At 38.6% G+C, this 26671-nt stretch overlaps 1 protein-coding gene across 1 annotated transcript in view; it reads left to right on the forward strand.

The window, feature by feature from the left end:
* Nucleotides 1-2289: 2289 nt before the first annotated feature.
* The window catches only part of vstm2a (V-set and transmembrane domain containing 2A), a 97927-nt gene continuing 73545 nt past the window's right edge, over nt 2290-26671 (forward strand). The window contains exons 1-2 of the mRNA XM_008438497.3: nt 2290-2920; nt 3803-3969. Of these exons, the coding sequence (XP_008436719.2) occupies nt 2842-2920; nt 3803-3969 (246 nt within the window). The 5' untranslated portion in view covers nt 2290-2841. The remainder of the gene's footprint in view (nt 2921-3802; nt 3970-26671) is intronic.

Genomic DNA, 26671 nt, shown 5'->3' on the forward strand with positions numbered 1-26671 from the left:
GACAGCATAAAATCATTTCATGGGCCAAAAACAGTCATGTGCCTTGGTCTCCATGATGGTGTTTGTTTGTTAATATTATCTAACAAACCTCTCAGAACTTCACAGAACAGATTGTGACTTTTCAGTTTTTATCTGCTCATGACTTTGAAAACCAGATTTCATTTTGCTTCCACTTTACCTTCCTGGTTTACTTTATGTCAGAGTATCAAATAAATGTTTTAATACAGGCTGGTGTTCGAAAGTAAAGGATGTATGAATTGTTATGTTTAAATGTGTCACAGTAACATCTAGCCATTCATTCCATTCAACTCTTCATCACATTACTTTACTGATAATAACTGCACATATCAATGTTTGCTATGCATGTCATTGCTTTACAATGTTTCAATATTTGAACCATAACTGCAGAATATTTATGATGAACGAAACCGTCAATTTTTTAAAATCTTTTCATTAATTTTAATCACTTCCAATGATTTCTGTTTGCATTAATTCACTGTCTGTAAATTCCTATTCATATTAATCACTTCATTTTTTATGGAACAGTTCATTCTTTTATTGAAGAACTTTTCTAACTTTGACACAACTGTGGGAAGGTTGCATGTTTCTTTATTGATTAAGGGGGATATTAATTTAACATATGACTGGATTTAACAGTCATATGTTAAATGACTGTTTAACATAGTCATTTAACATATGACTATGTTAAATGACTTTAACATAGTTTTGTTTGTTTTATGCAAATAAAACAAACAAAACTCAATGAATTACAAAATTTACAAAAAATTCCCGAAACACTGTGATTCTAGAAAGAAATGTCTGGAATTTTATTAAATAATTAGTTTGATTTGTGTCCTGAAATTCCGCCTGGAGCTTAACAATAACTGTTGTGCATAAATAACACAATGAATATTACTGTAATAGGTAAATGCATAGCACAGATGGATCATCTATTATTATTATAATAGATAGACCATCTATTATAATTATTAATAACGTCTCTCTGAGGACAGAAGATGATGTCATTCATGGGTCTGGTTCATACCTTCCAAATGAAACTAATAAACCCAGTTATTCTAAGTTACAGAACTTGTAAGTTCTGTAACTTAGAAGACCTCACAACAGAAATATTACTCTCCTCTATCCTAAGCTTCACCTGTGAGCGGATGATTCAAGGTCACCTACAGAGGGTTGTAATTTAGATATTCTGATGGAGGCAGGAACAGCAGAGCATCTGATATTTAATTAATGAAGCACAACAACTTCATTTCAGTCCAATTCACTTCCGAAACACTTTATTCATCCCAAAGGGAAAATGAATGTTGTCATAACTCAGATCATCTACGTCTTCCAGGAGTCATTGTGGACGTGATGCTGTGGGCTGGAAGGATCTCCAGTAGCAGTCAGTGTTGCAACAAATCTGAAGAAGCTTCTAACTGAATACTGGTGCTGTATGATAGTCTCATGACTCCAATAAAATGCTAACATATTTATTTCCAGGCAGCAGAGATGATATTCCACAGCAACATATCATGGATGACATCATCATGTTGGTAAACATTGCTAATCCACCTCATCTGCTTTTGCTGCTCTTCTGTAAATCTCTGCCTGCCTGTTTGGTCAGAAAGCCGGGCAGACAGATGCTGGAGTAGGGAATGGGATCTTTGCTCATTACGATGGATGGAAGCGACAGTTTGAACTTCCTCCTTCTCTCTCTTTGGTCCTGCTTTGCATCCATGAAACCTCATATTCAACTCCTCTTGGATTTGGGGTCAAAGTTCAGTTTCTACTTCAGCTGTAAATATGCAAATTAGCTGCTCCCGTTTCTAAAAGCATTTCCACAGATATGCATCACAGCAATTGTTAAAAAGTAAGAGGAAAAATTCCAGAGAGAATAATTGTGGAAATGTACAATACGTTAATTAACACAAAAAAAATTAACAAAAAACAAACAAATAAAAGAATCAGAACTAACAGAGCTGCTTTGGCATCAATTTAAAAAGACGTGGTGTGATAATAAATCGGTTTATCTTGGCAGAATGGTTTTTGGTTGGTGTGATGGGAAGGGGGCCCTGATTGGGGGGCTGCCCAGAGCCCCATTTCTGCCTGGATCCCCTCTGCTGAGAATACAAAATACCATTTCTAACTGAAACTTTTACTACCTGTAATGGGCGTGGCTTCTGTTTTGGGTTGTGAGTGGTGGGAGACATCCCACTACCCAAGCAGGAATTCTGACCGGAACCAGCAGAACCCGTCAGCTGCAGCTCACCTGCTTCCAGTCCCAACTTCACCCGCTCTGAAAAGCGGGAGAAATACAACAGTTGGGGGTTGGTGGTGGGGATTTTCAAAATAAAATGCCCTCATATATCTGTAGTTGTTGAAGCCTCTGAAGACGCAGCAGCTTCTGTCTGTTCATCTGTCCCCCTCCATGAATCCTAACGGTCAGTGTGTGGGAACGGGGCCGCATGCGGAGCACATTCTCTGAGGTGGGGGAGTGTGTGTGCGAGTGTGTGTGGATCCCACAGTGATCCTCTAAGACTGACGTCTCTCCGGTAGCGCAGAAGAAGACCGCAGCCGGGCTCCTCCACACACTTGAGCGCAGCCAGGCAGCAGGCAGCCTTACCCCGCAGAGTGAGGCAGAAATCCGTGGATCAGGTGGAGGAAGCCGGAGTTCCCCAGCATGTTCACCCTGCGGAAAGCTGCGTTCAGTCACGCTCCTCAGGCGACCGTTTGATTCCGCTGGAGCGCAGACTGCTACTGCTGTTGCTGCTGCTTTTCCCCCCTCTCCGTCTCTCTTGATCAAACCTCTGATGTGAAGAACCGAACCTCTGCACAGCTGAAATGATGTGGACCTCTCATGATACTGTTGGATTTGTTTTCCTAGCCGGATTCTGTGTTCAGTTCGGATTCTCCTTTGAAGGTAAGACGCTGGTCGTGTCGGGGCTTTTTTTTTTTCTTTTTCTTTTTTTTAACGGGCTGCCCTGTGTTAAAAGCGCAAAGGGGACTGCGGAAGAAACGAATGTTATTAAGTGGATGTTAATGCGCAATGGGAAGAGGGGATGAAGGTTGCGTCTTTTTAAATTTGTCTATTTTTTTCTTTCTTTCTTTTTTTCCTTTTTTTTTTTTTTTTACAACATAAGCAACTGGTGCTTTTTCTTTCCCTCCATATGAGACACTTATGCTGTGTTTGGGGAGAACCGGAGCGTGTTTCCGCAGTTCGCTCTGCCGCTGCTGGGGAAACACGGAGCTGTTGGTTTTAAAACTGCCCTGCTGCGTGGAGCTGTCCGCCGTGCTGAAAGCTCCACTCTGTCCCACTTTGAAACAGCTCAAAACGGCTCAGTCTGTCCACAGCGATGTTAGGACACACTGGGAACTAAACGGCGTTTCACGTGGACGTTTGTCTGTTGAGAGGGAATCCTGAAAATACCATAATTACGTAAAAACGCAACTCATTCACTTAGAGACTCTGCGTAAAAATATCACCCAAGATTCAATTCAGTTTAGTTTTCCTCGTTTAATTCACTTTATTTTAGATTATTGAACGTACAGCGCATAAAAAATAAGAAAAAAAGCTTCACACAAACATGGATTGGATTCTCTGCGCAATGAAGAATCTGAATAATTGAACCATGCTGGCTTTTTTCCGTCGAAGTGTCATCAGTATTTGAGTTGGTGGAGGGAGGGATGGTGGGGGGGTTTCTGCCTCAGTTGGCTCATGAGCGCACGTATCAAGTGCTTCTTTGCACTCGCCTGAAATCCACCGCCCGTCATAACCAGTCCTCTTTTTTTTTCTGGTCCGCAGGTCGCTTTACGGATCTGCCCTCCAACATGACGGTTAAAGAGGGCCAAAACATAGAAATGGCATGCGCCTTCCAGAGCGGAACCACGTCTGTGTATCTGGAGATCCAGTGGTGGTTCGTGAAGGCTCCGGAGCCCACCGACAGCGAAGAGGAGGTGGACGCCCAAGAGGTACAAAGAAGCCTCTGTTTCTGCTTTGACTATCCCCCCCGAACGCCCCTGCGCCCCCCCCACACACACACACACAAACACTTATTCCTCCAGTGGAGAGCAGTGGCTGCTGGGTTAGAAGCACACCCACTCATTAAAGGAAAACGCGCTTCATCCAAAGCGATCTGCGCGCTTTTACGCACAAGCGCTCAGAGTTACCGACCTGCTCCACTTCGAGCTGCTCATGCTGTGGCTCTTAGGGAGATTTAATGTGATCTGAAACTGGTAACACACAGTCAATGCACAAGAGGAATCAGAACATTATGACCAGCATGCAGCAGGTGAAGCGTTTGTCCTCAGCATGGATGAGCTTGGCAGAGGGAAAATGCGTAAAGGCGAAGATTTCAGTCACTTTAATAAAACAGATTATGATGACTGATGACTGGGAGACGATAGTTAACAGGTGGTGACAAGGTCATGGTCCAAGGTCCAAGGCTTCTGTGGTTGAAGTCATTCATGGAGTTTCGCTTGTTGCTGATGGTTGTTTTTCCTGATGACTGTCAGTTTTAGAAATTCGTGTTGCTGCCTTGGCCTCCAAGTTCCTCTGATCTCTACCCGGTTTGCAGGGCTTAAAGGAGTTGCTTCTAATATGTTGAGGTGGTCATAATGATATGCCTGCTTTATGCTGATAAAACAACGGAGGAGGAAGGAGCTGTGTACATTTTGAATGTTTGCTTTGTCGATGTTGTTTGGTTGACTCTTTGTTATCAGCCATTTTTTCCCATCAGTTCAACCAATTTAACTAAACAGCAAAACGAATGTTCATTTTCACTGTTCATTTTTAAAATTATTATTATTTTATTATTATTAAATATGTTATTTTATTTCATGTTAAATAGTGTGATTAATCTATTTAACACACTTTAATTTAAATGTTTGTTTTCCATGCTAACTCACATTGTTTGATTCTTGACTCTTTACAATTAGGCTGTCCAAGTTTCTGCCTGAACCAAACTCAAACCTGTTGGCATTAATAAAGTCAGTTATGCAGAGAAATCTTTTTTTTGGAGATGCACCAACTGATCAGCCAGAGATTAGAATTGGCCGAGTTTCCCCGGATTGGCTCTGGTCAAACAGTGGAAAATCTTTCAGAAACTACAACGTGTTTTCTGTTTCATGTTTTATAGTCATGATGAAAAAAAAAGTCTAAATCTGAATGTGCAGGTCAGACTTTAACAATAACTGGAAATCTGTATGGAGCAAAAACAGTTAAAAAATCTGCCACTGCAAGTCAAACAGACCCACCTTACTAAAAGACATAATGTGCCAGTGGAACTAGTATTGATTTTTTTATTGTCAATTTTAAGGAATTATTTACTAAAAACAACTTCCCATATCTTACTGAATAAGTATTTGTCAGCCAGTTTTGTCTTATTTCAAGTGAAGATATCTTGAACTAGAAACTAGAACAAAAATCCTTGGTCAGGTTTTGTAGTTATGCAACGTGAGGACAGAAAACATCCACACATGATCTCAAATTTTCATTTTCTTCCCATTTTAATCCAAATTTGGTCATAAATCACCTCCCCCCACGCTCCACACAAACACCTCCATCAAAACAGTATTAAAAATCCCAACCCAATGCAGAGTCCCATCAAGGGGAACAAAAAACAAGAACATTAATTAAACACAAGTTTGTGGGAATAAAAAAATGTCTTGTTCTGCATGTTAACTCCATAATAAATGGAGCCAATGAGGCCTGCTGTTGATGAATGGAGAAAATGGCTGAACTGATACGACCGAAGCATATTCCTCTACGCTGCCTCATTAAACTGCACAACTGGAAACGCTGTGCTGATGTATTGTTGCTGGTTCTGACAGCTCCCCCTTGCCCTCCCAACCCCCACCCAGAATAATGACGGGCTGCTTGGTGGCTCAGAGCGACTTTGTGTTTACTGCAGTCAGATGGATGAAATGAGTCGCCTGCTTATTGTGAGGCAGGTAGCTACATGTCAGGATGTGGAGGAGCTGCTGTATTCTGGAGACAGACATCAAAACAGGCCTGGTTTTATTCCCTCCCCGCCCCGTTTCCTTGACAAAAGATATGTGTGTGAGTGCGTGTGTGTGTGTGTGTGGGTGCGCGTGTGCGTGTCTATGCATGCATGCGTGTGTGAGATGTGAGGATGGCTTTGGTATCCATGTGGCTTTTAATTATTGTTCTTTTGTGGCCCGGTTCTCCGAGAGGCATCAGCCGGGCTTTGATCTGAGCTCGGTTCAGCATGACTCTTGGACGTTTGGATGAAGTGGCCTATTCAGACACGCGTCACATTGTTAGCCATGTTTCTTATCTGGGGGGAGGCTGTTTGAAATGAGAGTGTGACTGGACGCTCCGTGTGAAAGCGGCGCTCCTTCCTGGTAGTTTGGGGGAAAACGTCTGCACAAATAAAGGCTGAAAAGTTTTCAGTACTTTGTATCTTTGAAAGCATGACACGAAAAGACTCCAACGGAAGCTTTTCACATGCGAAATAAAGCTGAAGTCAAGCGGATCAGTGGGTGGATGTGCTATTTTCAGCTCTGAATGACCACCACTTATCCATAAACAGACTTTTGAAATATTGTTTCTATAACACAAAATCTTAAATAATTGCTGCACCCTGTGATATGCACGCATATATCAGAATTATGTTACAGTTTATTCAAACATTGTGTGGTAGAGACTAAAGAGTGAGCTCTCCGCTTTGTCAAGTCTTCCCTGCATTACATATCTGGACATTTTTATTTCTCCACTTCCTATTATAGTTGTAAACCTGCATATCAGTTTATTTTTCTAGGTATATTCATAAATTCATATAAATGGTCAAATCTAATGGGAGTTTATTTTAATTTGTGAATTATTTGTATTTAATTGCACCTCATGTCCATTCGACAGTCTGTAATCTTTTGTTGAGTTATGCACCGCTATGAAAATTTGGGCCAATATTGATATCCGATATGAATACTGCTCTTGTGGCCAAGAACCCACATGTGCCAATATTTACCAATATCAAATATTTCTTCATCTCGAAAAGTACAACCACACCACTGACTTGTTCTCTACTTCAGTAAAACTACCCATAATCCTTTGCTGCATCACTATCACTGTCACAGGACCTCCATTCACACTGTGCGTTTGTGTCGTTGGGTTCTCCATCTCTCTGTGGGTAAACTGAGCAGACTGCAGGACAGATCAGGTTTGGTTATAAATCCAAACATTTTCTTGCTGTTGTCTTTAGACTACGGCTCCTTTGTTGCTGTGTTCTGACAGTCAGTTGTGTATGACAGTTAAAGTCTGAGAACCCCTCTCTCCGTTCTTCAAAAACAAAAATAAAGTCCACATTTTTCTTTTTTTTTTTTTTTTACATTGTCCAGTAATGAAGAACACAGGCAGCTGTTTTGAAACCAAATTTAGCAGCCAGCTTTAGCAGTTACTGTGTTTGATGGATCACTTTGCCTTTCACCTAATTATATAAATGCTGTTCCATGATATTCAGATGTAAAAACATCTGTTAGCATTGATCAAATGGGCTAACCAAGCCTGACTTTTTAAATATTTTTATTTAGAAAATGTTGTGGGTTAACTGAATATGTATGTGAATAAATAAAAAAACATATCTATAAAGTTCCAGTATTTGTTTAATTTGCATACAGACTCACAGTAGCTCTTTTCTCTAACCAACTAGCTGATAGCTACAAAGCTAATTAGCTTGCTAGCATTAGCTTGTGAGGAACTGGTTCTATGGTGTTTTAGCAAAACATGACAAACCAAACGGAATCAGAGTATCAACCTTAAAGTTTCCAGATCATCTGAAGTGAAATCTGATGAAGACATTATCTGTAATAGTTCCTTCACCTCCTATAGACAGACGTCTTTTATCCATGAGCTTGCTATAAAAGTAATGTTATCTCTGTGGCGGAAGCTAACAACATGACTTCACTCATCCTATCTGCTCATCAATTGTAGTAAATGTTGAAAAAGTTTAATTATTCCTTCATTTTGCGATAATGACTAAATGTTAAGTAAATATAATACTAAATATAAATATTAAGCAAAGAAAGTGAGCTGTATATCCATCAGACTAGCAAGCTGCACATTTTATCATCATATTGAAACAAATGAATTTTTCATGATTTGGCATTATTTCATACCAACTGTTGTGGATTAGAGTGAACTGAATTTGAATAAACTACTGTGTGTCTAAATGGATTGCATTTAATAAATTCTGTAATTAATTGGACCTAATCACTCTCATGTGTGTAAATGACCCTGACAGGTTTTTGTTCTGATTTGAACTCATTTCTTCCACCTTGATTCTATCTAAATGTTTGTTTCTGGAGATGTTGCATACATTTGTACTGTATTCACAGAAAACACCTGGATCAGAAAAAAAGTCAGTCACAAGTTAACATTTGAGAATACTGATAAGGTTTATTGAGTAACACACAGAATTATAAATCTATTAGTGATCACTAATGGAGTTACAGTCAGTACTGAAACTACTGGCTTTCCTGAAAGGAACTGGATCATAAACAGATTGAACTGGATTGTACAGCATATATTAAGTTGTTTTGAATGTAAATTATATTCTGTAACCTTTCCTTTTACCAGAAAAAAAAACTGAATGTTTTTTCATCATAACAGACATAAGTATGGGTTAATATTTCACAAATTCCAACAATCAGAGCTCTTGAATGTTACAGTGATCAGATATGGTTTGACTAAATCGGACTGTGTGTAAATTAACATGAACTGGAATCCGGCTGCACTGAACACACAGTAAATCACCACAACTGGAGTTTTTTTAAATGAAAAATTACAAAACCAACTGTGCAATTCTGGGAGAGGATTTTTGTTTAACCACCAAATCAAACTGAAACAGAACCAATTTATCAAATTTTTAAGTTACATATAGGAATCAACCTCAATTTTCTCTCCAGAAAACATCCACCAGTTACATGTCCTCTATACAGTAGTGTCACCATAAACATGTGAAACTTATACTGGATTTGGTTGACATAATGTGACACAGATCTAACCACATATTGATTTTTATTCATATTCAATTGTTATAAACTGTTAGACTGGTGGCCACTAAATGAAACCAATATCTAAACTCTTTATGCTGGGGAAGCAGCTACCGCATGGAGTTCCTGATTTTATAGAACAGGACTGTGGAGGTGTTTTGATCAGAAACCAAGTCAATCCTGGGCCAGTTTCGTCAATACCAACACTGATACCTTTTATCTCGGTTTGATATTTCACCAAACTTTCAGTTTCAACCATCTCTACCAGGAGGAATAAAATGTATCTGTAGATGAAATGCCACCCTCTGCCTGTTGCATGAAAAAAGGCATTTTCAATATGCACATTCAACATGAACAGAGACATTAAACCAGTAACGATTCCTTTAATAATTGAAGCCCGGTGGAAAGTCGTGTCTGTGCATTGCGCATCTCTAGTTTGCTTCAGAACGTACTGAGAGGTGAAAAGATGAAGAAGTGCTGCTTGTTAGAGTCTCTGGGGAGAACATGTTGAGGCGTTTCTCTACAAAGCCTGTCCCGGACCTGGATTAGAACGATGGAACCCAAAACAAACATCAATATGGACCGGCGCGGCTTGGCCTTCGCTTCCAAAACAAGAGCATAAATGAATCTCCTCCTGAGATTTTCAGAGGCGAACGCACTGCCACTTTCATAATTATACACCAATCCAGACAGAAAAAGTCGCACCTCCATGACACGCTGCTGCTGCTGCTGCTGCTGCTGTTGTGATTTGGCTCCACTTGTGATGTTGTTGATTCAAGTCAAAAAGTGAAGCTATACTATGCTATGCGGAGCGGAGGGGGTGTGGGGTGGGACGGGTTTAGGGGGGAGCGGAGTGCAGTTAGAGAAAATGAGCGGAGTGCTGGGAAATGCCTGGTCATCACTCTGGGAGGCATTTTAGACTCTGCTTTCTCCCAGCTTCAGACGGCTGCAATAACATATAATAATGCGTCGTTGTTGAGTGTCATCAACAAAGGCTCAAGTGTGGCTGTCAAAGCAGACGTGGAATATCATTTTTGCACCCATATATTTGAATAGATATGAGGATGTGAGCGTTTAATGAGCAGGGGAAGCAGCTTTTCAAAGGGCTCGTAAAGCACTTGTGTCATTTCAAACAGGAGAAAGCCAACACAAAGCCATCTTATTTCAGCTTTGAATACAGAGTGCGTATTTAAAACCAGCCGTCCAACGCTGACACTAATGATGTGGAGTTTGAGGTGTGGTGTGTCATAAAGACCTCATCTGCATCTGTAAAGCTACTCCACTCCATGGTTCTCCGGTGTTGGATGACATTTATTTTTTTACCTTCACAAGCTCCTGCTTGTAGCTAGGTGGCACTAAAGTGAGGCAGGAAGTGCCTTCTTCCCTGACACAAGGGTTTGTTGAGTTCCTTAAGGATGTAAAGAATAAGAGGTTTAAGTTACAGGATAGGTAAGATCACAAAGGCACAAACAAGATGATTCTAACAATTCAGAATACCTCTGAGCATTGGTTACTGTTCAGTTCTTCAGCTTGATATACAGGATGGAAGCTCACAAGGGTGAGACAATCCAGGTTCTGGATATTGTTTAATAATGGTGTTTGTCCACTAATGTTCTCTAAAAAACCTCTGAGACCAGAACCAAAACAGTTGAATTTATTTGGAAATTTTAGTTTAGCTTCTGCTAATGAACTAATTCTTTTAATGCTTTTCCTAACTTTGAAAACCGGCTAGCGCATTTATCTTCCTCTAACTTTTCTTTTTCAGAAAAATTGAAATGCGCTAATTTACTTTACTGTTTTATCAGTAGAATATAGTTCAACATTTGTTTTGAAGCTTTGGTTATTGACTGTGAAGAATCCTTCAAGTAGTTCATCTGAATTGACGCTATATGCTTTAGCATTAGCTTCCACCAAATACCATGTTGGTGTAGTGCTTTACCGAATGTCTCACTAATGTTTAAGATGAGTGCTTTAGTTAGCATATCTTTTTAGTTAGCGGTGCTCACCACTGATAATTAGATTACCTGTGAAAGCAATTGCTGGCAGTGTCAGAGTAAAGAGGGAAGCTTACAGATGCATAGCTCACTGTTTTGTTTAATAAAAACATTGAAAACTACATTGCATCGTTTTCATTGCATTATTTTGTGTTGATCCGTGACATAAAATCCCCCAAAACACATAGAAGTTTATGTTTAATGGGCATTAATGTGCTTGTAATTTGCTGTGATGATGCAGATGATCTGTTGCTGATTGGTTTACTCAACAATTCAACTTACTAAACACGGTGAGACAGAAGAACAGTGAGACACACAGGTTTGGGAAACATTTCTGTGCATACAATGTAAAGTGTGACCACTTTATTAAAAAAAATACACATTGTTGAGCTGTTATTGAAGGAGTTGCTGGTTTTATAAATGCCTCTCTGGCTGGGTGAAATGGTCAGTGAACAAGTTAAACCCTCCAGTCATACATCAATACCTCAGATGTCCTCTCTGCTCTGTTTCCTCGTGTTTATTCAACAGTACATTTCCTTCACTTTATTCATATAATACCAGTGCACAATAAAGGTCATCTTTGGGTGCTATACACTCAAAGTAAACTGTTTGAGTTCAAAATATAGACTAAGCCATTCCCAGTGATTATTTATTACATCTTAACTGTACTCTAGTCTATTTTATAGAAAGATGATTCAAATCATTGCTGTGGTTGGTAACATTGTTGCCTAGCAGCATGAAGGTCCTGGATTCAAATCCCAGCCAGAGGTCTTTCTGCATGGAGTTTGGATGTTCTCCCTGTGCATACATGGGCTCTTTCTGGTTCTCCAACTTCCTCAAACAGCAGACAGCAAAGACATAATATTAAGAAATGCTTGGTGATTAATAATTCTCCAGCTGCCTGAGCCTAAAGCACCTTGATCAAAAAACAGTCAGAAAATCATAATTACCATATATTTACTTACCAAGAACATTTTAGACCTATAGTCTTTATGTAGAGATGGGTTAAAAAAACACAATAATAACAAAACCCCACACTGATAACTACATGCTCTGCCTCCAACTTTATTTTTCTGAAAATGTAGACACCAAACGTTTCTTCTGTAGTTTTACTTGACACATTTGGAACGGCCATGTTTTTAGATGGAATGGAGCACGGCTGTAAAAGGCAGCATTTTCTCATGCATTCTGAAATGCCAAGTCTCATTTCATTATTCAAACCTCACCATTTTCCAGGATGCTTTATGTGCTGGTGCTTTGAAATCTAGATGTCGTATGGGTCTAAACATGGGCATATAGAGGAGATTTTCTTCAACGTGATCTCCTGTTTGCGTCATCCGAGTGAATGGAAAAGTAACTCACCGCTTTGCTTTTCAGTTTCTGTCGTCCTGTGTCCCGAGGTAAGTAAAAATCTGCATAGCGTGGGGTGAGATTAACTGGTCTTATTGATTGTGTTGCAGTGGTGCATGTTTGTGGAATACATGACAAGTGCAATACAATATTTTAAGCATCTGTGACGGTCTGGTTTATTTTCTGATCAATCCTAAAGATTCTGCAGTGTTAAATGAGAAGCGGGGCGATATGGGAGGTGATCTTCACATGGCATCATCCGTTCCTTCACTATTAAAATGAAATTATACACAGAATGAGTATAAATTGTCTTTATCCCAATTGTTCCTCAACTTTATTTATATATCTGTATACATCTCTTAGGTTTTTAACATTACATATACTGTTTAATTAGGTTGTTCACACTATACAGTGTTGTATGCTGCTGTGATTTACATTTTCCCTCCTAGAATGAACAAACTTAATCCAGTGGTGCCCAATCCCAGTCCTCAAGGGGACAGTGTCCAGTGTGTTTCAACTGACAACTGATTCAATTAGCTTCTCAGCATGTAATCAAGTTATGCAGGAACATTCTAATGACCCATTAAATGATTCAATTAAGGTGAACCAGGGAAATATCTAAAACATGCAGGAGAGTGGGCTTTGAGGACTGACTTTAGACACTATTAATCTAATCTAATATAATCTAATGTAGGTATTTGTTAAGATATTCAGCTGCAGATTGGAACTCTGCTTTACTCCTTTAGTGCACTGCCATCAGTCTAGGTGCAGACATTGGCACAGAACATTGTTTTTTCAAAATAATACCAAACACACCACCTCTAACCTGAAGCATTAATCATAAACATTAGTTCCGATAAAACTAAAGCGCTACACAACACAGTATTTAGTGGAGCTACCAAGTCAGAGGCTTCTTCAAATGCACGGTGATACAGACTGCAGTCTGTCTACAATAACTATTTGAAGAATCTGAATTAATGGGTTGAAACAACATATAATTTCACATTGGGATCAATAAAGTATTTTTTTTATTTGAATTTAACAAACACTAACACTAAAGTGCTATGCCAATAGTATTTAGCAGAAGCTAATGCTAAAGCACTATACACACAAAGTATATATAAGAAGCTAACATTAAAACTCTACGTAGTATTTAACAGAAGCTAACACCGTATTACTTAAAATGAGATGCTTTGCCATCGCCAACCACTAGCATGTCATGGGATATGTCAGTCTTCCAAGCTGCGTTTTCTTTCAAATACTTTTGGATATACTCTACAAAACAATTCTGCAAATAAGTAGATATTTTGCGAATAATTTCAAGTCATGTTCCACGCAAATTTTTGACTCTGTGAAACCAAACAGAACTAGTCAAGGGTCCACTCGGCTTAATTAGACTTCTGGGTTTGGTGAAAGAGTAGTTAGATCCTGAAGCACATGTCTGACCTGAAGCATTATTGTTATTTGTTAAGCTGTTAGAAACAAGTCTATTCAGCTCATTTCCCTTTTGCTTTTAAACCCTTTGTGTTCTGAGGAGGTGGACCTGAATCCTCTTTATCCATCTCATCAGGATGCCGCTGTGTGCAGTAAGATCAGTTTACTGGGTGAATCCATGCCTCACCATCCGCCTCTAATTCTGTTTGGCATGGGATTATGTGTGGATTATTCTGACCACTATCTGCAGTGGTAACCGTCTGTACCTGATCTGATCCTCCCATGCAGGCCTCTGCAACATTTATAACAAGTGTATCAGTCCTGCCTGGCCTCAGAATAAATTCATAAACATAAAAACAGTTTAGAATCGATTGCATTTCCTCTGTGACTGGGGGGAAAAAGGAACATATTTGCATATGTGGGGTTTCAAAGAGGCTGCACCTCGACAGTATGAATTTCAAAGGCGGATCAGGCAGAGGTTCAAATCGACAGAGACGACGCCCAAACACAGACAGGTGCAGTTTACAGATTCATGGTGCGTTTCGTTCCTCAAACACACCCCGAAGTGCATGAATGGCTGTGCTGCTCCCGGACTGAAAGACAGGTTTAGCTGACCTGGGGTATGATAAGACAGGGCTGCAAGAACCAGGAGAGTATAAAAAAAGGAAAAAAGAAAAATAGTTTTTCTCCAGGACTTGCAGCTGGAGTCAAGGCCTGCTGTGTGAATACAAACCATCCATTTAGCCTCCTGTCTCTTTACAGCAGCTAGGCTCTCCTCAGGTTCTCCTAGCTGCTGCTGAAGTCACCAGGTCCGACCGGGCCCAGGCCCAGAACTGGCTCCGACCAGCCGCACCATGCAGGGACACATCTGGAACATCTGTGTTGGCTGTAATGACCAGATCGTCTCCACAGGAAGTGGCTGGTTGGTGTGTGAAGGTCAAGCACTCTGTCAGACTCAGCTGCAGTCGCTGGTCAGTTAACCGTCTTCTCACTTCAGTTTATGAAATTCAATTAAACTCTATTCAACATTGTTTATTAATCCTAAAGGGAAATGAAGAGGATGTTCAGGGTTGTTCAGAATGTTCCTTCTTTTCACCGTCATCATCTCCAGAGGTTCCACAGTAACGGCAGAAGGCAAACTTATTGGAGCACAAGAGTCCCTGACTGAGGTGGAAGATGCAACATATAGATTAATAATTATTATAGAAATATGAAAACATGAAGTAGAGCAGAACTGGGAAGTAAAAGACTTAACTTTCCAGGATCCTTGCTTGTGTTCATTTAAAAAATTGAAATAGAAGAAAAGAAAGAAACAAGGAAAGAAAATAATGAAAAAGTACATTAAGATTGAAGAATGACGAGATCGGATAAATAAAAACAAGACAGGTTGGACAACAATGAATGAAAGGATGAAAGGACACTAGACAGGAAGGAAAGAAAAGAAGGTCACAAGGAAGTAAGCAAGGAAGGAATGACCTGTGTAAAGAAAGAAGAAAAGACACGAGAAGGAAGGTAATAAAAAAGGACATTGAGAAAGAAAAAATGAGGGAGGAAGGAAAAAAGAACAAATGAAAGGAAGAGCAGCATTAAGTCAATACAGAAAATACATTTTGGGGGACACAAAGAAGGAAAGGAGGGAAAGAAAATCAAAAGAAAGGATAAAGAAAATGATAGAAAGAAGATGGACAGAAGAGTAAAGAGATGACAGTAAAGAGAGATAATAATGAATAAAGTCTTTTTAGTTATACACTTCGATAAAGGAACCATGGAATACATAAGTCTGACATTTTTGTTGCAAACGAAAATCTGAAAGGTGTGGCTTGTTTGTAGTATTCAGTGTGTTAGTAGAACTCACTGCAGTTGCAGCTGCAGATCTTTTCGAGTATTTCTCCACCAGCTGTGCGGCATCTAGAGACTGAAGGAGTTTGTCTGCAAAGCAGCTGCTGCTCAGACTCCCAGTGTGCTCCGCTGGATTCCCCACATCAAACTGACCGACCCGTGTTTACTTTCAGGGTAAAACGAAAGTCAGAGTGTTCTAAAACGAGGCTTAGGTCAGGATTCCTGTGGACCAGTGGTCCCCAAACCTTTTCCTGCGAGGGCCACATAACCTTTCCCTTGTCTGTTGTGGGCCGGAGTCAGTTTGTAACAACAAATAGGAGTGCCTAAATGTCAAAATATATTATTTTCCAGAAAGCACAATCAAATAACCCTCTCTAGGTTTTTCACAGAACAAGTCAGGAATAAATAACACTATTAATGGAATAAATAATAACCAAATAACCCTCTCTGGGTTCTTCACAGAAAAAATCCAGGAAGGATTATAGTCCGTATTTTCCAAACTATGAGCCGCACCGGACTATAAGCCACAACCCCAAAGTTTAGTTTAGTTTAGTTTTTTTTTTTTAACCAGTAAATATACACATAAAAGCCGCAGATATCTCTGCCGCTCCAGGTTTTCCACTACGATGCAGCAGCAGCAGAGGGGGACGGACACCCAAAATTTGAGTCATAACAGGTCAATTGAATATCACATTTATTAGGGTTGAAAAAGAAAAAGTTGCCAAGATTAGATTTAACAGAACTGATTGCGGTAGTTTCCAAACAGTAACTGTAACAGTAAAAGTGCTGATCCTTCATGTTGCTTCTAGCATGTGCTAAATCAGTGGTCCCAACCTTTTTAATACCGCGGACCTTCAAGACTTGGAAATTTTGTTGCGCCCAGGAAAGGGGGAGGAGGGATGAACAGTCAGCTTCTACATGTTGGTGTTCCCACTAAATACTGAATATGCCTTATTTGGGTTGTCGTGGCCCTTTTATTGCAGCCTGTGGGTTTTTCCCTGACTTGGAACGACAATACGGCCTGTTGAATGTGACAGGTAGCCAATCAGAAAGCGCGGTGACGTAAGAACAGAGGGGAATCCCAAACAGCTGACATATGAGCAACTGAGAGTCGGATATCGGAGATGATATGTGGAAATGTTTATCTGAAGGTCATTATTATGTTTATTCAGTTAAAAATGTTAACTACGAAAAAACATATTCACCTCCAAATAGAGGTGCACCAAAATTGCACAAACACCAAGGTGCAATGTTGGCGCGCAAGTAGCCAGACTTCCAATGATTCAATTCCTGCTAAAGAGCCACCTGGTGGTTGAAGAAAAATCCACATATAAAAGGCTTACAGTCAGAAAAATACGGTAAATGAAAAAATAATCTGAATGCTCTCTGGTATTGTTCAGGGGGCCGGACCAAATGTGGAGGCGGGCCGGATCCGTCCCGCGGGCCGTAGTTTGGGGACCCCTGCTGTGGACTGTCAGACTGACAGCTGATGGAGGCTGAGTGGTTGGAGGTGGAGCAAGTTTTACATCCGACAGCCAATGTCTGCACCTAGACTGACGGCAGTGCACTAAAGGAGTAAAGCAGAGTTCCAATCTGCAGCTGAATATCTTAACAAATACCTACATTAGATTAGATTAGATTAGATTAGATTAATAGTGTCTAAAGTCAGTCCTCAAAGCCCACTCTCCTGCATGTTTTAGATATTTCCCTGGTTCACCTTAATTGAATCATTTAATGGGTCATTAGAATGTTCCTGCATAACTTGATTACATGCTGAGAAGCTAATTGAATCAGTTGTCAGTTGAAACACACTGGACACTGTCCCCTTGAGGACTGGGATTGGGCACCACTGGATTAAATTTGTTCATTCCAGGAGGGAAAATGTAAATCACAGCAGCATACAACACTGTATAGTGTGAACAACCTAATTAAACAGTATATGTAATGTTAAAAACCTAAGAGATGTATACAGATATATAAATAAAGTTGAGGAACAATTGGGATAAAGACAAGTTATACTCATTCTGTGTATAATTGCATTTTATACACAGAATGAGTATGAGGCTGATAACTGTAAAAACGGTTCACTTCGTCTGCTGTCCAGGCTCACACTGGTGCCAATATATAAGACATGACTGGTGGATTATACAGCAGGTTGTTACTGGATGAGGAAAATATCACTACGCTTTGTGTATAAAACCCACAATGTTCTGGTTTCTCAGAATCTAAACTATTTTGTCTTATTATTCAGCATTGCATGCTAACCTGAGCTTTCATCGAGTTGTTGATAGTAGGAAATGGAATATTTATCTGCACATACATAAAACAGAAATGTGTGCCTTCATTTTCAGACAGATTCAGATTGATGGACTTGTATCCATGTGGTTTCATGTTTTTTATCTGTTGCTTGATCGCTGTGTAAGACAACAAGAGCAATCTCAGCGTGAGATGAGTCCAACTGAAGCTCTGTCTGATGCTTCATGAGTCACAGCTAATGATTCGTTTTATGAATACATGAAAAGAATCAGGAATCGGTTTCTCTGCTGCATGTTGATTTAATTTTTCGATTTAGATCGCCCGTTTTCCTTTGAGTCTTATCCTTAGATCTTGATTCTGTTTTATTCTATTTCCAAAGATACATCTGTGTAAACAATCAAACAACAAATGCTGACTGTGAGAGAATGAAGCGTGCTGCTTGTTCTTTGATACAGGTAATGGTTTTTAATCCAGCAGTAAATAAAGGAATTACAGGATTATCCCCATTTCTGGATCAAAACAAACATTCATTAAATTTAACTAAGCTCAAAAGATGAACATGCTGCTATTTGATGCACTTAATGACAATACAAACAAAAAATTGTTTTCTGATTTTTGTTTTTGTCCTTATCACAAAACAAAGCTGATCAAAGAATCAGGGGATTTAATTTAATGACCCATCGATTGTGAATGAAGGATGATGGTAAACATGAAGAAGCGATCAGGTCAATGTTTGGTAGACGCTCATATATAGCAAACGGTGGGTTCTTCTTTCTTTCTTTTCACATATGTTAAGTCTGTAGCATTATAATCCTTTATAAAGTGTCCATTCATTTTGATGGAAACAGCACTGACAGTTAACTCCTATTCTGGAATGAAAAGGTTTAGTTCAGGTGAAATGAAGGGCTTTGCAGGACACATATAACTTATTCCAGTGAGAAGATAAGGAAGTAAATGCTTGTAAAGGTTTCTGTGGTGTTTCCTTTAGGTTCTGGTTGTGCTTTTTAAAAGCCATGCAGCACATCATCACCATTCTAAAATAATTTTGATGATGAAAAAATTATTTTGGCAAAAAAACAAACATATAATTAACTTTTCTTCTGCTGGTCACTGAAAATCCAGAAATTCTTCACATTGCAGAGTGAAACAAATCCAGCAGGTCTGGAAGCTCCTGTTTGCCATCATCTTGCATTGATTTGGTGTGGAGTGCTTTGCACTGTTTCTTTTTTAACCCTTAATTTTCTGTTGTGGTACTTCAAGCAAACTGAGGACATGTGACTGCTCTTCTGGAAGCAGGTGTTGATCCACCTTCAGCTGTTCAACTCATTACACAGTTTAGTCAAATAACTAGATTAGTTTTTGTACATTAAAGTTGAAAGAAAACAAAATGCTTAGTCTATAGTATGTAACTGTGAAGTCAAAAACGTATATGACCAAGTTCATCCCCTGGCTTGCATAAAAGCAAATATTCACTTTTATTGTTATTATTCTCCATTTTCCAAGACAATGGAAAATGGAGAACGTTCCATATAACAAACACATGTAAAGTTAATTCCAGTGGACGTTTCTTCTTCCACAGTGTGTGTGAAGAACATGGCTGCCTGTTCAGGTGCCAGGAGTGTGACAGGAACAGATCCATCAGTTGGCTCTCCTACACCTCAGAGAAACTGCAGCCTGCTTTTAATCCAAATTCCAAAGACCACAAACACTAAATGCTTTCTTGTGAAATGCAAAGAGAGTGTGCTGTGAAATTATTTTTTTAAAGATATACTGCTATGGCTTTCCTCAAGTTTCACGCTTTTACTTTTCTCTGGGCAGAACAACAAATTCTAGTTTAAATATTTATTTTTGATCAATTTTTATTTAAATAGATGTTTAAGTTTGATGAAAATGTCTCTGTTCCAATATACTGGGAAAATAAATGTAACTTCTGTACACTGCATTATAGGTGGTCTGTATCTGGTGGCAGACACAGAAATCAACTTGGTGGTCATAAAGAAACTTTTTCTCAGTTGAGGAACAATAAAGATTTATAAAGGACATTTTTGTTGAATGAAATCCACACTGGTAGAGCAAAAGTAGTGCTAGCTTTTTTCTCTTACCTCATAAACTCTGGGTTTATTGTGTGACAAGAACTGGATGTGAGGTTGTTTTTTTTTTTCAATCACTGATTACGTTATGGCACCATAAAATCTGTTGTGGAAAAACATTTCTAAAGTTTCACGAGCTATCTCCTGAGTTATCTCATGGGTCACCGCTATATCTGCAATCTGTGCCTCTTTCCACCTCTGTTCCTCTAAAGGTGCTCTGTTGTTGGGAGGCTGAGCTGCGTCCATTCCTGTATGTAGGAGCACGGAGACGGTGCAGGGAGGAAGTGAAGGAGCCGCGTCTTGTGCAATAAGGACGTACTGAGGCTCTGGGGAAATATCCTGATTGGTTTTCTTTGTGCATACAAAACAAGATTCTCATTTAGTCCGTTCTAAGGAACGTGACAGCTCTGGGTATTGGCCAGATTTCTGAACACAGATAGAGGAGAATTAATGCTCCAGTAAAGCAAGCAGTCAATTCCTTCTCAGCAACAGCAAAAAAGTAGAGTTAATAGTGGTTAGCTAGGTTAGTGACTCATTTAAAACCATAGACAGTTTATGGACAATTACACAACAAATAAACCCACAAGTTATTTCCAATTATCCCCCCAGTCTTTTTACCTTCCTGTTGCTTCATTGTTTAGTGCTGAGTGTTTTTCGACATGACAACTGAAAGGAAATTCTACTCATGAATTAGGTTGTTCTTTGATTCCATTTATACTAGGTTTCCGTTTGTATGTACTGTATGTATTACAGCTCGGCTATGCGGCACATTCAACGCCTACAACTAGGTCCAGTCCTCGAAGGGAAAAAATTGCACATTGGTGGATTTAAAGCAACTGTTCACTAACAAACAGGAGCGACATTTAATGTCGGCATAGAGATCTGCGCTCAGTTCAAGTTCGTTAAGTAAAAAAAAGTTCATGCCTCTCTGAGGAATCTTCCAGCGCACCACTGCTGAGTTAGTGCTTGTATGCTTAGTTGATGCATAGGATTGCATAACCTACATTGAAATTACAGAAAATCCTGCTCATTGCTAAATGTCGCTTAGTAAAAATGGTGACCTAAATTAAAAAAAGATGAGCTGCAGCAGCACTGAATGCATCGACTAGGAGTTCCAAACAAGAGCAGAAACTCTCCCGGTTTTGTTTGCTTTGCAGTAGGAACGGGTTGGCACGGGATAAGAAGGTTTGAGTAAAAATACCAGTGTAACAATAACTACTGAGAACACCTTTAGTTTAAGATTTACCAAAGTTAATGATTTCTTACTTGACTCTTCTGTTTTCATTAGAATTTTATACATACAGTGATGAGACACATAAATAACACTTTGAGTGAAAATATCAACTAAATTTTGCAGTACCTTACATGTCCTGCTCAAATTGTTAGATTTTTTTCTGCTGTTCTGCTTTTCCTGATGTTAGCTAGCTAATTAGCTGGCTTAGCTTATCCTGTTACAAGACTCCAGCTATTTTTTTGTTTGTTTGTTTTTTAAGCCATTGCAGACCAATATGTATTTTAGTCTGTTGTTGCATTTTACATGTACAAAATATTAGAGGGGTTATAACACAGCTAACAGCTAGCATGCTACTACAGAAAAGCACAACCGTTTTTGGCTTGTTAGCCCAGAAAGTTAAAGCTATAGCTTTCACCATGATTCAAAATTTCTGTGACTTTTGTCTTTTGTGACTCTAAAGTAACGCAACACCGTATTTTAAACTATATTACATGCCAGTTCAGTACTGTTGTGGTAAGAACACTATTTTCAACATTTTCACAGACAAAAAGCACCAAATGTCCTCCTTTTCTCTTTTTACCCTTTAAATAAATGTGTTTGCACATATAGCCTATTCATGAGAATCTGCAGTGCCAACATCCATCACGACTGTGCTCACGCTCACTAGACATTCATAGCAGCCAATATATTTACTGACAGCTTCGCCTTAATCCACCGTATTCTTTGGGTTGTACAATCAGCAGTTGATAATGACCAGCGATGGGACCGAACAGGACTCACACACGCCACAGTGGGACAGGAAATTAAACCCGGATTATGGAGGTGGTTTATTCTTGCTGTTTGATAGCGGTGACAGATTATAATACATGGGTAATGATGAAGGTGTTAGGGTTGCCTATGACTGCAGCACTATAGAAATCAGCTTATATACCCAAACATTCCTCTGCATGCATAAGCTGTGGTTTGTATTTTACTGCTGATATGGGAGTGAAAATTACTTTGAAAATAGATCCACGGTTGGCACGGCTGTTTGACGCATATATTTATTCCACTGTGTGTTAGCGCCTAACATTAACATTTCTTTTCAACCGCCACCCGGGCCATCTGTCTTATTCTTATCATTTTTTACTGTAATTTAAAAGACAATGATATTTTTTTTTTTAAAGCATGTTTTCTATCCTACTCGTGGAAAACGAGGAGTACACAATATCACCTTGTTCTCTTAGATTTGACAATGACTCCTCTTCAATCTGAAGCATCATATTACATTTGCTCTTATCGTACACAGGGGTGGATGATTCAGTGACACAGATACATGGCCACCAACAGTAAACTGTCTTTATTGCTTTTGGGGTCGGTGAGGTGGGGGGTGGATGGGCCGGAACTCTTGTCCCTTTTTCTAACGGCAGCCACAGATAATTCAATCAGTGAAACCTCTGCTGTCACTGATCCTCCTGACCCCTCTGTTCCACTGTCACTAAAAAGGAAACTAGATCCATTTGGTGCTCCAACTAGAGTTGTCACGCAGAGAGAAAGACTTTTCAAATTGAATCAGACAGTTCTTTAAGATGTCTGCACTTCAAAATAGGACTTTGATGGTGAAAACGCGAGCTGCCCTGTTGTTGGAAGTATTGCTATGTCTCCAGTCTGAGAGGGCCTGGTTGTCTTTTCCCTAATTGCAATTTAAGTATATTTCTAATTTAATCATCTAGTTATAAAGCATTTTATACCATCAGATATTATAATCAAAAGCTAACTGTTTTTTTTTGTTTTTTTTGCTACCGTACTCATGTATATCAAATTTGATTTGATAGAATTCGAATGCCAACATTTTCTGTGTTTATAATTTTCCTTGCTGTCTGTGAGGTAAGAATGGATACAAGAATGACAACACAAACAAACTGAACAATATATCTGCCATTCTTCAAATGCCTCAGCTGTGATTACATATTGATTCCTCCCCGATTTCTTTATGTGTTTTTATGAGTTGAATGCTAGAAGATGTACTTGAGGGATTTCCTGAGAGGTATCCTAAAATTATGTCTATTGTGAGAGAAAAAAACCTCCTACATCAAGCTGTTCCCTTGATGCTCTGATAGGTCAGTAATGTGGTTTGGGGGAGGTTGGCATGTTTTATGATAGCTCTTCAGCTTTGACAGGTTGCAGAATTAGATCAGAAAGAACTCAGGATGTTCTATAATTTCAAGACAGGTTCTCCACACAGGCAGAGAAATACATTACAGATTGGTTTAGAAAGTTTGTTTCGATTACAGTTCAGACAGATTATTAACATGATGGAGGCTCCACCAGGGCCATCTATCTGGACTAAATAATGTCCATATTTGATGTTAAAAAGGCATTATTCCAATATTAAATCTTTGAACGAGCACATCTATACACACTTCACCTGACACTGTCAAAAGATGAAATGTAAAATGCATTTAAGTCAGATTGGGTTATTCCATTCCATCTTGTATACATGTGGACATCAAATGTTCATATTTTGATTTGCTTCTTTTAATCTTTCGCCTTTTAAGTGAACTTTCACGTATTTTCCACTGATGTCAACATCAGCTATTTTATATCTTTAAAAAAAGATTGCTTGGTGTTCTGTGGCACACTTATAAACAGTATCTTATTTGCTGCAGTTAACGCCTATATCCATAACTTGAACAATGTTAGGTTGAATACAGACATATTAATGTGGGTTCACATACTTTTAAACAATTCTCAATTTTGTCTCTTCATTTGAAAAATTATTTGTACTCCCTAATAATCAATGGGAAAGTCTTTTTGGGAAGAGATGTTTGATTATGGCTGTACAGTGGCGCAGTTGGTAGAGCTTGCAGCAAGCTCACACCTAACCCTTGCAGCAAGAAGGTTCTGGGTTCAATTCCCAGCCCGAGGTTTTTCTGCATGGAGTTTGCATGTTCTCCGTGTGCATGTGGGGGTTTTCTCCGGGTACTCCGGTTTCCTCCCACAGTTCAAAACATGACTGTCAGGTTAAATGGTTTCTCTAAATTCTCCCTAGGTGTGTGTGTGTGCGTGTGTGTGCATGGTTGTGTGTCCTGTGTGTCTCTGTGTTGCCCTGCGACAGACTGGTGACCTGTCCAGGGTGACCCCGCCTCTCGCCCGAAACATTCGCTGGAGATAGACACCAGCACCCCCTCCCAACCCCACTAGTGATAAGGGTGTACAGAAGATGGATGTTTGATTATGCTTATTTTAGTATTAATCTGACACCAATAAATACAGGGGCCATTATTGTCATTACCTATACAGATACCAATACAGATACTAATACTGACCATGGTATCGATATTGATACTTTTGTGGTTTTTCCTTTGAATTATTTTGTTAAAACCTAGGAAAGAATTTGGCCAAAGTTTATAGGTGTCTACAAAATACTAAGAACATTATACTAACATGATACACAGAAACAACAGAAAAATAAAATAAGTTGTGTGCATTTTTATTTTAAATAAAAAATTATAATTTGATGGAAAATGTATTCAAAATCTTTTTGAGGAAGAGATCTGATACTACAATGCAAAATTTAATAAATTGCAAGAAGGAATATACTAAAGTATCAATCTGATACTGATACTTACTTGGTAGTGATGTTGTCAGTATTTGGGATCGAGCCGCCCACTTGTATTTTTTGGCATTACAGAGGATCCCTGCCGACTCAGTATTCACAGATTTTTATGCAGATTACTTCAAATTATTTAAGGAAATTTTTTCTGTTCCATGATTTGTTCAAAGAGTATATATAAAATACTTGCAATATCTGCAGTTGTACGTGACACACTACTGGTTGATGTTTCACAGCATCCAATCCAGGATGCCAAGAAAAATGTTCCTGTATGTATTAATGCGTACTGTGGTATTTTTGGAGTTTAAACTATTATAACGGGCAGTTATAAGCATTTATATTGAACATAATCTAATTTTAGACAACAAAATGTAGCTTTTTGTCTATAAAGCCAAATATTTTTGATCATAACAGATTTGTAAAAGCAATGAAGAGGGTGAAACATCCCTGAATACATCTTATAGGTCCTGTAAATTCTGTTTTACAGAACTAAATGTAAACTCTGCCACACTTAATCAACATATAAATATTGTGACAAACTGCTTAGAAGATTATCTTTTAAATTACACATTTTGACCTTCATTGTAATTTTTGTTCTTAACTTAAATTGCTATTGATTTTTTTGTAAGCATATCAACACCAGCATAATTCTAAAAATGTGCATAACTGAAGTTTTACTGTAGTTCCCAGTAAAAAGAAGAATTGACTTGCAAATAACGCAGCAGTTATGCTGATTTTTGAGAAAAGCTATGTCTGTATGCTCTTAGGTTTATTCTGGAGATTGCTGGTGTCTTATTACAAGAGGAGCAATCGAGGAAGATTTGTTTCAGCTTACAGGCCTCATGGCCCGTAATAGTCTCCCAGAGGAGTTTAGATCTAGTGTAGTGGACTTTTATTGGCCATTACAATAAATTTCTCTAAAGCCTTAGAGTCTCTTCACTCACCTACCTTCAGTTGAATAAAGATAATTATGTGCCAGCCACAGGAATTAAAATATTTTCTGTATTGATTTATATTTAGTCGAAAATGTTTGTTATAAATGTTTTGCTCTGTTTGTATTTTGCTAACAAAAGGTTGAAATAGAATGCTTTTATTTTAATGGCAGGAAGAGAGGCATGAAACAGACATTAGCAGGAGATTCAATTTTAATAGAATGATATGTAAGAATAAGCTGTTAGTAGAAACATAATAATGTTGAATCTTCATTTCTATACTGTTTCATAACCCTAGAATGAATTTCTCCATGAAATAAAATGAAGAAATTATTACATCTCCTCACTGAAACAACTTATTTCTTTACACTTTAGTGATCCAATTCAATAAGCAGAACAAGCTGTTTGGCTTTGGAGGAGAAGATTTGGAAAATATTTCATGGCTAAACTCACAAATATGGAGCTCCTTATAAATGTCCCACAATTTAAAGGATAATAATAACCAGACTTTAAAACAGTACATTTATCACCAAAAAGAATTATTACAAAGAAATAATCAACCACATAGAAATGCTTACTTATGGATTCATTCAATAAATGAGTCTGTAAGAAAAACATTTATTTCAGTTATTCAGTCCTCTAAGTGAAACATTATATATATTAATTCCACAGTGACTGACATGTTCAAGCCTGTCTTTCTCTTAATTATTACGATTTTCTGCTTACAGCTAATAAAATATGAACATTACAGCAGGCCAATAAAAAAGCAATTTTATTACAGTCATCCAAACTTAATGAGAAGTTTGTTTAAAACATAATTAAAGGTTTTTATTTTCAAAAGCTATTGTAATTCTGAGAAGCTTCATCAGAACAGAATATTAACTCAATATTATTTTTTGTGCCCAACTGGAATGTATTGACTTAGTTGCTCTAAGAAC

Source organism: Poecilia reticulata, chromosome 20 (assembly GCF_904066995.2).
Source record: "Poecilia reticulata chromosome 20, P_reticulata-male-v2, whole genome shotgun sequence".
Taxonomy (NCBI): Eukaryota; Metazoa; Chordata; class Actinopteri; order Cyprinodontiformes; family Poeciliidae; genus Poecilia; species Poecilia reticulata.